This window comes from Dromaius novaehollandiae, chromosome 12, assembly GCF_036370855.1.
Source record: "Dromaius novaehollandiae isolate bDroNov1 chromosome 12, bDroNov1.hap1, whole genome shotgun sequence".
Lineage (NCBI taxonomy): Eukaryota > Metazoa > Chordata > Aves > Casuariiformes > Dromaiidae > Dromaius > Dromaius novaehollandiae.
In genome coordinates this window covers 18,332,511-18,347,218 of record NC_088109.1, presented here as the reverse complement: position 1 = coordinate 18,347,218, position 14,708 = coordinate 18,332,511, and the positions used below count along the sequence as shown (strand labels likewise).

Sequence of the window (14,708 nt, the reverse complement as noted above, 5' to 3'; positions counted from 1 at the left end):
AAGCATGAAAACAGGTACTTCACCGAGAGGGGCTATGGTAGCTGGGGTCAGACACCCGTCCTCTCTGGAGTCTACTGAACAAGGAGAAATATTGCATTAAGCTCTTGGCAAATAAATTCATGTAGAAGCCATGTGCAGGAGCACACCAAAGAGGTCCCTTGTGTTGAATTCCCTACAGTCCTGGAGAAACATTCAGGGCCCTCTGCACAGGGCATGCAGATTTGGGAGCAGGGGAAAGACACGTGTTTGCTTGCTGCCTAGCTGGGTCACCACATCCCTTTAGGGGTACGGAATCAAAAGCCAAACAAAGCAAAGCAGAAGGGCTTCTGTGTTGCCTGCGTTCATACTGGCAGCATGAAAATGTGCAAAAAGAAATCCGCAAGGAAAGTTGTAAGAAGTCTGCCTTTTAAAAAAAGGCCTTTGTGGCAGGCACAGATAAAACACCATTACTTGCACAACACTGCAGAGACCCTTCATGAATATATATTAAAAATTCAAATTGGGAAAAAGCTGCATATATTAATAAAAGAGTGACTTCCACTTTAAGAACCAATTCTGTCTGAAGCATTAATGAAGAATCTTGCTTACACCAAAACACTGTTAAACATAAAATACTGCACCTACAATGCAAGAATAAGTCAGTCTGGATCAATATCATTCAAATTCATCAAAAATCCAATTGCTTTGGGTGCCAAAAGAAAAGCTTCTACAATTTAATGAAGACTCAGGAAGCAGCACACTCCCTCCGCTGCAGCAAACACCATGTCCAGAAGGTTGCTACCACTTCTTTCCCCGAGTACTTCCCTGGCAGCGGGAGCTCTCCTGCCCATGCCCTGCATTCATGCAAGGCTTGTGCATGAACGCTTGTGACAGGATACGACGGCTGTCCAGTCGGAAGAGCTGCAAAGCAGAAGTCTCCAGCGGGGCCCCAGTTCAGCACTCCAGGACACCGACGCTTCCAGGGATTCAAGTCTACAAAGTAAATATTGGAAAACACGGAGGGAAGTAGCAGCTGAAGACTCCTATTTCTGGAAAAGTCACCCCATCGGCCGAGCTGCAGCCTCCCCACCACATCTGTTCATGGGAGTGAGCAGCCTGCGATTTTACAAATACCGGTATAAGTGCCAGTCAGACCTCCTTCTCTGACCGAGCCGAGCAGAGCACGTCGTCCAGCACATCAGCAGCATGAATGAGCGAAAACTCTGCACTTGCATAGCGACCCTTAGGCTGTGGCTTCTTGGCTGAGAACGAAACAGTTTGGCACAAAAGCGAAGCCATTCAAACCAACCAGCAAATTGCAGAAGCAGCAGATGATCTTCACACCACAGGGGATCAGAGGTGTGGAGGAGAGCATGCCCAGGGTCAGCGGCAAAGAGAAGGTAAAGATGCGCCTGTATCAGACGTCTGACGGTTTCATATAGCTCTTACGCACGAGCAAAGTGTCAAGTGGCTGGAAGCACCTCCCAGACCCCTTCCCATACTGCTGGGAGAAGGACACTTGCCTCTATGCATGGTTCAAACAAGTGACAAGTAGCAGTAATAACCACTCTTTGGTCACGTTGCCAATCTTGACAATTCCTAAAAAACTGCATTTGGAGACTAATTGGGGCAAGGAAAAGGCACTGATGAGTACAAAACCAGAAAAGCCACAAAGTTGCCGTTACTTTACCTGCTTTAATCAGACAAGCAGTGATTTCATGAAACTCTCAGAAGACAGGAATTGCAGTATACACTGTGCTAATGGACAGTCTGCACTTAGGCTGGATATCTAAGTGCAGTTGGTGGCTTTAGCCTTTTAACTGGACAAATAATTGCATTTGACACCCTTACAATACACTAGTTTCTTAAATTGTTTCTCCTTTTTTTAAATGTGATTATTGATATATAAGTACAGACATTTTCTTCAATTCTACCATCCTCTTGGTCCCAAAAATGAGTCCCATGGGACATGTGTGAGCACAGAGAAAAAAAAAAGCTGTTCCCAGAGCCCGCAGGGTTCCTTGGAGACCCATGGAGACTGGAGAACGCCAATTTGCACAAGCTAAGAATTTGTCCTAAAAAACCCTACAATTATTTGAGTAGCCTGTAGCCATACACAAACAAACAAACAAAATCTGACCAGGGCTCTAAATTACAGCATTCACTCTCTAATAATAACTAGAGCTGGTTACAAAAAGGTGAAATATTTTTCCATTAAAAACAATGTTCATCCAAAGCTGAAAAACATATTTGTTGAGCAGACCTGAATCACCTTTTCCCAGGCCCAGGAGACAATGTAAGAGCAAACAACTTTAACAAAGTCAATAGTTCATCGATTAGAGCACTCAGCTTGGCTACATAAGCTCCACATTCAAGTCTCTTATGGACTCATTTCAGTACAGAGACTTGACTGAGATCTCCAATGCCTTCACTGCCAGGAAATCCAGGTGCCAGGGCTGTGCTTTAAATAGTTTAGAAAGTTCTTGTTTTTATGCCACTGTGGAATAAAGTCTTTTAACTGGGTTTTCACTGGAAAAAAAAAAGATTTTTGTGGAGGAAAAAAAAGCCTCAGTTTTCTGCCCAGCCCTATAAATTACCCGAATGTATGAATCACAAATAAAAAGTTAATGTCTGCATTTCCTAGTTAGAAAATAGATCTTAAGCCTTTGGTCTGCTTTGCATCATTAGGTCACATTAAATGTGAAGAGACTTCTGTGAAAGTGTCACAATTAGAGGATTCTGTATCCTGAAGGATTCATCTCCTGAACTTTACTCAGCAGGATGCAACATTAGGCTCTTCACTCACATCATTTCCAGTTTCCACTAACAGTAGTTAAAAGCTAGAAGTCCTTGTTAGGCAAATCTATTCTCAAAAGGCCAAAATTAGGCATTAAAGGAACCACAGAAATCAGGGTTTGAAACTCTGTTGTGGAAGAAGATAATTAAAGCTGTGACCCAGCCCTTAATGCCTGCCCTAAAGGGCCAGTTTATGTAAGAGTATTGCTTAAAACCTCCAGCTTCACTGATGTATTATTGAACACGTTTCCTTGACAATTCAGATGTTAACCCCAGCTCTGCAGTGCTGGAGGAGGTGGTCAGTCTGGCAAGAAAAGGGGCTAGAGTAATACAGCTTTTGTGGGCTAACTGACTGTAAAGCCATAAGGGACCACCGTAATCATGAAAACAGGCTCTTAGCCACCAAACTTCACTTGACAATCCCTGCAACTGCCGCTTCTGCAAGAGCATGGCTTTCCAAAAGGCATCAAGGTCTAATCTAAAGACTCTAAAGATGAAGATTTCTCCCTGAAGTTGTTTTATGGTTAAAGAGACTTGTATCTAACCTGAACTTATCATCCAGATCAGACCAGGGGTATCTTCAACGATGCAATGCAAAACCCTCATGTAGGCACGTAGCATCTGGTCTGTCATTTTTTGTCATTATTTTAAAACACAGGCAGCCAGCTGAATCATGGCCCACTGCGTGGCCTCTCACTTCTCCGGCTCTTCAGCACTGCCGCAGGAAAGCCCACTGCGGGCAACTCAGGGTACCCAGAAAGGAACAGATCATATAGAGCTTAACCGACTCCTCTCACCTCCTTGAGATCTCTGCCAAATCTTCCTGATGAACAAGGGCATTTATGTTTTGGCACCTATCAGAGTACACCATAGCAGGTTACAGCATCCCCAAGCCTTACACTCATGCAGGAGGGGCACCTTTTTATGGCAAACACCTGCAAAATAAAATATGAAACCAAGGGAACTAAAACTAGATGGCTTTCTTCTTATCCTCTGCCCCGAACTGGTATTGCAATCTCTGAAAGACCAAGCACACTAATGACCACGATGCCTGAGCTGCCAGACAGGCATGAACATCTTCTCCAAACGTGTCTCAGGTGGCAAGAGTTGCCATTTATGGCTTCACTTGCCCTGCTGGCTGCACACCTCCTGCACAGATGCTTCGTGTTCAATGCAATGCCTCTGACACGGTTCTACAAGGACGCTTTAGTAATTTCTGCAGTGGTCGCCCCTCCAGAGACAGTGTCCACCAAGGTGCATGGGGAAACAGATCTGTTTTTAAAAAAATACTAAAAAAATTAAGATGCCCAACATCAAGGCAGCTGTGGAAGTATCCCATGTGTCTGCAAGTCAGCAGCACATGTGACCACCTAGTACCCAAAGAGTTAAAAGACTATGCACTAACAAGCCTATGCATCAGCAACTCCTGCTCTCCCACCATAATGGATGTTTACACTGTTTTTGCCAAAACAATGTTTTCTACTGAATTCTGAAACAAGATTTACTACAAGTTAAAAAGCAAAAAAAAAAACTAGTACATTTTAGCACAGAAATGTGCTAATATTAATATAGACTTTTTCCAAAGAAAGATTGTTGTGAAGCATAGCAAGTTAGCTACTTTCTCCTTAATTATCATCTGTAGCTTATAAGTAGGTAATTTAGGCCTGGCTGTCATATTTCAAATGAAAGAGTAGCCTATCCAGTGCATGTAGATGAGGCACACTTTAAAGGGTGCTCAACAGGAACATCTTTATTCAAACGCAATACTTAGTGAATGAAAAGCTCCCATCAAATACAATTTCCTTGCCTTTTCCTTCAGACACAAGGCTTACTCCAGGAGAGTTATACTAGCACACTGGAAAGATACTAATTGTGATGTAAAATAAAACAAAAATCAGTATTCAGCTTGCTTACTGCTGTGATGCAAAGAAGAACACAGATATATTAGTGCCACCAGGCAATTAAGTTCTCTGTCCCACTAGAAAATACTGCTCAACTCTCCCAATACATACTTACATATGCACATATCTAACCTACCTTAACCACTTAGGCGAGACTCCTGTGTTTAAAATTTAATCATACACTCCTCTGGGCCAGTATTTAAGTAGCTTGAAGGATGAAGATCACAAGAAAAGGTAACAGATACCCTACATGAGTTCTTATGCAGCATTTAACTTGAGGATACCCTGGGTATGTACAGCAGGCTAGAGCACTTCCCAAGCCAAAGGTAAAGTTTTGGATCAGCATCTACCTCAAGACTTAGCAGACAGCATGCTTATGGGATGGTGCTGAAATGCTCCCTCTCTTCTAACTGGAGAGATATAGCTCATTACCTACTTTATTATATCCCTCTCCTTCCTTGCCTTTCTGCCTGCTCACAAAACAGTGACTCCTCCTCATTAGGAGCTGTTTCGATCCCTGAAAAGCCTTGTCAGCCCCAGTTGCCCGGAGCAAGACAGAACTGCGGTCACACAAGTGGGAGCAGAGGGAGGCAGCTAAAGCCATTGGTGGGGTTTTGCTTCCCTGGCCAGGCTTTCTGCACGTTAGGCACTGGCAGAAGAGATGCTGCCATGCCTCCGTCCCTCCTGGCTTCCAGCACTCGCCCAGGCGGGCTGCGCATAGCATCAAGCTACCGCCGCGGTATTTGATCAAGTCATTTCTCCCTTGGCCAGGAGCAGGGATTTGCAGAAATGAGGCAGTGGGTTATGATATTAGATATTTCTGCTTGGCTGTGTACTCTCTCTATACAGCACCGCATTATCAGAGTGTTGCTGCTATACAAAGTTTCATTTAAGTCAGCAGCTAAAGCAGACAGAAGTTAAGAGAAAATACAGGGGAAAATTAGAAATGGTCTTAAGATCAATTAGGACATGGAATAGTCTAGCAGTATATATGGAAAAGTGTGCCAGAGCTCCAGAAGACACTGCCAGTGGGTTTTAAGGTTTGGACCACAGTGGTTCTCCCCCGCCCCCCCCATTACAGGACAGCTAGAGGAAGCTTAAGTAAATCAGTGTAGCTGCATCCAGAAAAAGCATCCATCTCATTTCCTGTTACAGGAGGGAGATGGTAGGTGTGGGTTCAATTACCCAGCAGCAACCTGAGCGCGGCTCCTCGGTGACTTGCCCAGCACAAGCCCCAAGGGCGAGCCCAGGCATGAGGTCCCTCCCCTTGGGCAGGGACAGGCTCTCCCCGCAGCCGGTGCCACGCACAGCCCTGGGGTGCTGCCAAAGGGATGGCATGTCCTAGTGGCACACACGCAGGGCGTGAACTGAGCACCGCTTCACCGCATGGCCCTCGGGTGTCCTCCTGGAAAATCTCAGTAACAGGGTGCAAAGACGTTCCTTGGTGCCCAGGCTGCTCTGGAGCTACCTGCTACACAGTGCAATGCTCTTTTTTCAGTAAGTGTGGGACAGCCTGAGGCTATTGAAATGTGGCCTTGAAACCAGCTCGGAAACTAATACACTTCAGTCACAGGCCCCTGGACTCTGTTAGTGCTGGTTCTGCCCTCCTGCATCCTCCCTCTAAGGGCATGGGCCTCAGAAGCAAAAAAGATGCCCACCTTTGGGTCTGGAAAAACTCCTTCTCAGATCTAAATTTGCTTTAACAGGAACATTTTTCAGGCTCCTAAATCACTTCAGTCTCACTGCCAAAGCACCAAAGTCCTTTTGCCCAGCTGAGCTGTCCTGTTGCACCCCACAGTTTTGCTTACTTGCTTGATATTCTTGGCACTTGCTCAGATAGCCAAGGTCTAGCTGGGCTACTTCTAGGTGGAAATAAATATCCTCATGCTTACAACAATGAGAACAAGAGCAACTGCTAGCACAGCTGGAGGTTTTCCATCATTTTAAGTCATTCTGGAAGCTGCAGCTCAAAAAGCAGCACTCACATATTCAACTGCTTCAGTGCCACCACTGCTGAGAGCCGTGACAGCAACCAGTGTCATCAGATGCTCAGCAGCCTCTCCTGCCACCCACACCTCCTCCAGTTGTCAGCCAATAATCAAAACGCTGAAAGCATTTGAAAAGAAGTTGCCATGTGACTATGGACTTATTCAGACCTGGATGCATGAGAACAACTGGGGGGAACTCATCCCACCCGTGCAAAGCCCACATGCCCACGCAGGCAGCAGGACGCAGGTCTGAAGCGAGCTGCGCCCCACAGAGCCTGCTAAAATCTGCTCTGCACAAGCCCAAGGAAAGGAAGGAAGTGCCACAGGAATAAAGAGAGCTTAGAAAGCAGATGCACCGCCACTGCTGTGCAAGTCACTTCAGCTGCCTTCTGAGTCTGTAACTATGGCTCTTCCACTGGGGAAGCACTGTCTGTATTAGACCAGGTGAAGTCTTTAAAAAATGATAAGCTTCAGGATCAGTCTTGATGAGGGAGCCTGAGCTTAAAGTTTGTCTGCTTTTCCCAGGAGTATCAACTGTTCTGAGATATCAGCTTTCCCCCCCCCCAAAACTCAGTTCTCTTCTGTTTGAGAGCATCCCCTCTCCATGCTCTAGAAGGAACACAGGAGAAAAATGGAAACAACAAACTCATGAGTAAGGCAAATGAATACTTAGGTGAAACTTAATTAAATGCAGCCAAGTTCCACAGGCAGCCCTGGACCAGATTTCCCAAGACAGATTTCCAAGGACCATTTTCCAAGCACACAGCTTCTACCTAATGCAGTCTGTACACTTCTGGACACTTTCTGCATGTCCATCCCTCAGGTTTGCTCACATAGTTCAGAACTGCACAAGTTCTGAATAGGGAGTATCTTCGTGCCTCTCCCAAGAAATCAGTTGGCTAAGTGTTATCTCCCTTCTCAGCTGCAAATTATATATTCACATCATATATGTTTTTACACATTTGCAGATATATTTACATCATGTGGCCAGCCGTGTTCATATGAGGAAGAGTCTGCACTGACTTCCCACACCACCCAGGGGCTGCTCAGCTGTAGCTGGGAGTCGCACATGAACAGTTCAAGGACCATCTATAGCTTCAGTCCCAACTGGACCCTTTCTGTGAATAAACCCTATTTTGCATCGTCTTTCCAGCCTGCTGGAATGTTGTAATTACTCAGCAATGTTTCCAGTTTCCTAATAAGCAAAACTGTAGGAAATTGCAGATCTGGTGACGTTCCCCTAAAACAAATTGTCTACATGGCTCATTAAAACACCAGGAGATACTTGCTGACTATTTTGCTCAGTTTTATTAACTTTTTACATAAAGTAATATTTTATAATCATGCAAATTAAGAGCACTTTACTGTAGGGTGTATTCTGTAATGAATGCTGGAAAAATGACCTATTTGGAAGTGAATCACATCACAAATTCATATAACTCAATTTTCAGAATTCATCTCATGCATACTAAACAGAAGCGAACGAAAGAACAAGTTCAAGAAAAAAAGAAACATTTGTAATAGCAGGAAATCTGACTCTTCAGAGTAATAAATATATGCCAAACAGCAACAATTCAAGAAACCAACTTTAGTTTCGACTGTTAGGAAGATGCTGTATTTTCGAACATGCTAAAACAGTAAATACTATTATGCCTGGTCTATGCATAAAGTAGTCATAAGCAAAACAGCATGCAATTTCCCAAAGCAGCATAATAATTTCACAGTCATGGCATACTGGGTTTGAGATTGGATTATACACTCTTTTCTTAATCATCTCAATTCCTTAAAGGAAACACTTGTACAGAAATGAAATACAGGTTTCTACTGCAGACTTGAGATATCTTCAAAAGTGTAAGACCTCTGGATGTTTTGAAGCAGGATCCTTAATAGCAGGAACATTTTTAGTGTTTCCTTACACTGTAGCTTTCAAGAACACTTAAATAACAGAAATCTGTTTTCCTAAGTCACTAGTGGTCAGACATTTAAAGTATTTAGTTACCTAAGAGATGCAGACAGGCATTAAACAGAATTTAAGAGCACTTCAAAATTATGGTTAAAACTTATTTTCTTTTGCTTCCACATCTTTGTGGAGTGGCTCTTCCAGGTCCTTCCAACTTGGATGGTTTTGGGGAAACCTCATTTCCAGCTTAACATCTACTACAATAAAGTTAAAGGCTACTTTATCCCCATTTGTTCTTGTGCCAAAAATATCTCTTTTCTTTTTCCTTGACTGCTGTTTTCCACCCTCTATGGCTTCCCCTAGGTCCTGTCCATGCCTGGTCTAACCAAATCCATCCTTCCTGCACACCCAGCTCCTAGACATTACTGCGAAGAGCTTGGGTGCCCCAGACTGGTGCTTAATCACAGGCCTGCTGCAAGTGACTGCAATCCCCACGGAAAACAGGCTTCGCATCAGCCCCCCGCCACCTGCCTCCCTGCAGATGAACCGCCACGAACCAAAACGGGTTACCTGAAAGGGTAGGCAAAGGCTATGTCAATGTTGAGGTCACTCTCTGACTTGTTCGCACAGTCCACACTGAGCCGCAGTCCTCCAGAGTACCCACCGCATGTTGCAAATGCAAAGATTGCAAAAAGCTGTCAAAAACAAACAACATTTACTTTATTGCAGCAACCCACCACAAAATGTACCCGCACAGCAGCAGCTTTCAGAGTGGCATGCAGCAGCAGCACCATCCCCCTTAGGTTAGACTATTTGTCACACTGTGCATTCAAAGCATCACCATATATTTACCTATGGCACCCTTCTTGGAAGCCAATACAAAGAGCTACAAGAGTTGAAGCTCTCTTGCTCAGGAACTATGTCTGTGCCGACTATCTCAGCCCTTCCTCCAGTCTCAAAGCCCACTTGGGACTCACAACCTGGACAGCTTATTTAAATCATCCAGCTGACAGATGAATTTGGACCAGAACAGGCCAAATATTAACTGAGCACAAGGAGTCAGTCCCAAGACATAAAACACTGGCAGAAGTATTTATAAGGAGCAGCCAAGAGTAGCAAGAGGAGACCTTTCAGCCACATGAACTGTGACCATCTTCCCACTGCAGGGCAAAACAGACTCATGCTGTCCCTCATCCATTTCCATGAAGCCATGCATGACTTTGAACAAAATTTCTAGTTTTCTTAAGTTCCTGTCTTAACCCAAACGTACACAGGGATGCAATAAACTGACACTCGGCAAAATAGAAAAAAAGAGGTTGTAAGAAGCTTGGGCAAATCAAACATGAGCAAAAAGTTAGGTTCCGATTCAATACCCCATTGCATCTTAATCTTCCAGGAGAAAAAGCTGAAAGACAAAGCATGCTGGCCATAGATGCATCACCATTTACATTTTTTGCAATGCATCAAGGGCTTGAACACAGGAAGAGGCAACAGGAATAAGTATCTTAAAGCTTCATTGATGTAGGTTGCCTTGGAAGACCCAGAAGTGGAGACAGATCATTTATGCAGTTGTAATTTACATGAGAAGCCAGATTTTGTTCTGATTTAACTGTAGACCTGAAGTAACACCATCAGCTGTAACAGAGTTCCTCTAAGATCTACAGTGGTGCAAACATGGGAAGTGACAGAAACTCCCGGATCACAGTCACAATCAAAAACTGAAAGGCAGCTGAGTAGAAGAAACAAATGCGGAGCATCTGCCTGGAAAAGAAAATCTGCATTTGGACGTATGCTTGCTGTATTTTTTCTGCAAAGGCAAAATAAAGGAGAGTGTTGTGCTAAAGACAATATGGATAGATACCATAAAACAGAGACATATCCAGCTGCTGCACAAGGCTCTGCTGAAACACGCTGTTAATCTGAGCTCTCCCAACTCCAGCATGAGCAAAGCTGGGAGCATCAGCATCCTCCTTGGACTTCAGCTTTGCACGCGTATGATTTCCCCAAAGGTTGCCAGGTTTTGGGGCAACCCCTGAGCATTTAGGGCAGGGACAGCTGCCCTGGCTGCAGGGTGATCTGCTGAGTGTGACGGAGCAGAGCAACACAGCAGGGGCTGCGCAGGAGATGAGGGGAAGATGCACAGAAGAGCAGAGCTGAACCGCAGCTCCAGGAAGGGTCAAAAAGCTCAGCCTAGCACAAGGAGCAATCACCAGGGAAAAGGCCTGAACATGAATTTCTCTAGCAGCTGGTCTCAGACCTTCGCCACGCAGCAGTGAGGGCAAAATCACTGCTCGTTATCAGCTCTGCAGAGCCTGCTGTGCTAGAAGCCCAAGCCCATCCCTCCTCTCCTCCTAGCAAGCAGGCTAAAAATAAAGACCATCGGTCTCCCAGATGGGTTTTACTGGCAGGCAAAATTTGTAACGCCGCTGTCCATGTCTGTGGCATTTCCCACATCTCACCTCAGCTGCACATGCATCCACCCTTGCAGCCATCCGAGCAGGCTCCTGCACTCCACACACACAGGGACCAAGTGGATGCACCACACAGCCTTTCCCCTGCTGCTCAGCTGTATGCTTTAAATACTGCCCATCCCACCTGCTTCACCTACCTCAGCCCTAAAACAGCTTGGCTTTGAGCAGGAAAATCTGAGAGGTGTGATGCTGACAAATAGCTTCTCAAATACACCATGAAGAAAATTGTGTGGGGCAATTTTTGCCTTGCAGAGAAGCAAGGAGCAGAAAAAAAGAAAAGAAAAGAAAAAAACCACAGCAAAACCCCTTTAGTTCCCACATTTAAGTTGGTAACAGCCACACCGCAACACACAGAGCCATGCCATTGCACAGCCAGGGAAACGAGACATCACCCATGGTACCTCCATCTCTGCAGCGCGATGGATCACCCTCCAGCGCCAAGAAGTGATTTGCTTAAAAATCGTGATACCTAACAAAGGTCAGCACAGAGCAGACCACATGTTGGGAAAGAACAAGAAAGGAGGGTGGCCGAGAACAGGGCACAGCTTCACGTGCTAGCCTGGCATTTGGGATAATAACACAAGCTCCCATCCTGCCACCCACTTCCAGTGCAACCAGGGTACATTGCTTGGGAACAGATTTGCAAAGGTGTTGAGGCACCAATGATATGGAAAGATACGAAAATATTAGTTGAATCACTTTCTTATGCCAGCCTTGCTGGCAAAATGAGCAGGTAAAAGGAAAGCTGAGGTTTGCTATAAATTAGCTTGTTAAGTATTTGCCCTGACATAAGTGTTCCTCCTGTAATTTGAACTGTGTTCCTTCATCCTAAGTGAGCCTTAATCATTTCCTCTGTAAATACAAGGAGCTGTTCTGCCCTTATATGGACAACAGCACCGAAAATTGGTATTAATCATCACAGTTTAATTTGTGAGGCAATGCCAGACAACAATATATTAAGGAGAACAAGAGAGATTGGCACTGACCTGCTTTCTGGCCTAATTAATGGAGTTGCAAATGCAAGCATTTTGCAGAGGCATAGGGAGTCACAAAGATTAATACATTGCAATAAATAAAGCAGGCGCTGAAGGGTGCAGTGCAAGAGAGAGCTGCCACAAACCAACAGCCATACCTTCTGTCACCCATCAGCCACAGCACTCAGCATGGGCACAAGCAAAGGAAAGGGACACCTCTCAAATGCAGCTTTCCTAATGAAGTAGGAAATGCGAGGATAAATATGTGCCCCTTAAGCCCAAGGGGCCACCATTGGGCAAGGACTCCAGCACCCTCATCAACACAGTTGAGACTGCTACTCCACAGGAAGGATATCCTCCAGAGCTTGCAGCTTTTCCTCTCCTCTTTCGACAGCAGACTCAGGCAGCTGAAATCGCAGCTCCTCAGGCAGCTTAGATCAAGCCTTTCCTTACCCCTGAGCCTCACACCCAGCTTGGACCCAAAGGCTTTTCAGAGGCTTCCACTTCCTCAGCAATCCCTCAGCCTCCTCCCTCTCCAGCCACAACCACCAAGGCTGGCCACCAGTTTTGAGCCTCACCACATGCTCCACCACAAGCACCCAGACAACATCCACAAGACAAGTGGGAAGAAGATAGGAGACAGCTGGAGACTTTTATACCTAACCTCAGCGGGGGCTCGGCCAGCCCAGGCTTGGCTCTCGGCTGCGGGTGGATCAGATATTGCTAACGACTGCAATTGCACAGCTGCTAATAACGCCTGGCCGGCTCCCACAGCTGCTGTGGGGAAGCCCACACAACACCTTTATGGCAGCATATTTACATTTTGCATTGCAGGAGAGAGGAGCAGGGGCTATAAACTTCTAGTATTTCCCTGGGGTTTCTTGGCAAAGCAGCAGGCATAATTCTCCTCTTGCCCAAGCAACCTTCTCCCTCCTAGCTCTGCTTTTTTTTTTTTTTAAGTTCTCTGCTTTATGTTGTCAATTGAACGCCTGGTGCATTAAGCCAAGATTTACTCGTTAGGTTTCGTGCGTGCCGTAATTCTGTGGCAGTTGCAAGAATGTTGTAAACACCACTGTATTTTATTATAGCAGGATTTGTGTAAATGGCAGTTGTAAACTCCATAATAGGAGCTTTATGGGCCAGATTCAATAAAACCTCTGTCTGCAAGATAATTTTATTGAATCTGGCCTCTCTGAAATTGAAAAGTTTATGGAAAAAGAGAAAGCGTTTCCCTATGTTCCTATTTACTTCTTGCCTATAAATCCACACTCAGCGCTAGTCCCATCTGCACTGTGCATGCGTATCTCTCTTCCCCGCCGTATTAGGTAAATCTTCCCAGCAGCTAGTTACCTCCAGCCATTATACGGTGGCTGCCGCCCTAAGGCTCAGCGCCGTGCCTGCTTTCCCTGGAGAAATCACAGCTCGGAGAAACACGGTGCCCGCAAGCCAGCACCTGCCTGCAGCCGTGGCCGTGCCGGCAGCAAGGGCAGAGCTGCTTCTGATGGGAACCTCATGTGGTCCCCATCCTCCCACGGGAGGACGGGGCACCAGGCACCCACCCGCAGGAGGTTCCCCCTCATCCCTGCCCCGCAGAAACCGCCTGCCCGCAGCCTGGGTCGATGCTCCTCCCTGCCATCGGCGTCGGATGAACAGCCCCCGCAGCATCCAGCTTGGTGAGTCCCAGCGCAGCCCTTGGCTGGAAGATGACCTGTCTTCCATAAGGTGTCCAACACATCTTTAACAAGGCTGCACATCTCTGAAGATAGCCATGCCTTCCTGTACGGTGATTAAAACCCTATCCCCTGCTTATGCCATGGTGATACTCCCTCTACGAGCTTCTAGCCTTGGCTAACACTGTTGCTATGCTTTCATAAGCAAGTCAGGCAGGTCTAACTTAACTGATAGAAGTGATATTTATTATGGTCCTGTATAATAATAAACAGTCTTCACTGTAGAATAGGACTAGCGTGTTATAAAGATCAAATATGCTACTTAGCACTTTGAGAAAAAATAATATAATTTCCCACAGAGCACATGCTTCCCATGCCACTTCAGGGGAGACAAGGATTCATCGCTCGATTTATCGGTTCACTTGGAAGCCCTGCTTCTTCTCTAATGCCAGGCTTCAACGCAGTGACAACATATTCTCCAATTTTGTATTCGGGAGCTGTTATTTACCCAGGGATGGTGTTCACACATACAGCAATCAGGCGGGGAGGTCTGATTTTTGCACTCATGCATCAAGTCGGCTCTCTGCTCCCCTTCATTTCAGCTGCCTGTTGAACCAGGCTCCCGATTCAAGGCTGGTCCCTTTATTTCACAATTTGCTCCTCAGCAAAAGGGCGCCGGTGGAGACAGAGCCCTGAAGAAGTTCAAGTCCCAGCTGTTTATTAGAGAGTTGGCAGTATCTTTGCGCATAACCCCAGACATCACTCATCCCACCACGTAAGTGAAAAATGGGACGATTTCCTATCGCTTCTCTGCGTTTGGCTTTCAGACAATTTCCCTCAGTGCCTACGGAGCAACAAGTTTGGTTTACGAACCAGTAGAAGGCAGAACGGTTTCTGACAAGTCGAGCTAAAAGGCTTATGTAGAGCATGTTACAGCTAAAACATCCTGTTAGGAAGATAACACTGTCATTTAAAATTGATGAAACTTTTATATAAGCTGCAAGTATTTCCCATGAGCACATCTCCCTC

The 14,708-nt window shown here is 45.6% G+C and overlaps 1 protein-coding gene across 2 annotated transcripts in view; it reads right to left on the bottom strand.

The window, feature by feature from the left end:
• The window catches only part of SYNPR (synaptoporin), a 109,148-nt gene that overhangs the window by 19,680 nt on the left and 74,760 nt on the right, over window positions 1-14,708 (bottom strand). For both annotated transcript variants that reach the window (XM_064519126.1, XM_026111112.2), the window contains one exon: window positions 9,135-9,259. In XM_064519126.1, coding sequence (XP_064375196.1) covers window positions 9,135-9,259 — 125 coding nt within the window. The remainder of the gene's footprint in view (window positions 1-9,134; window positions 9,260-14,708) is intronic.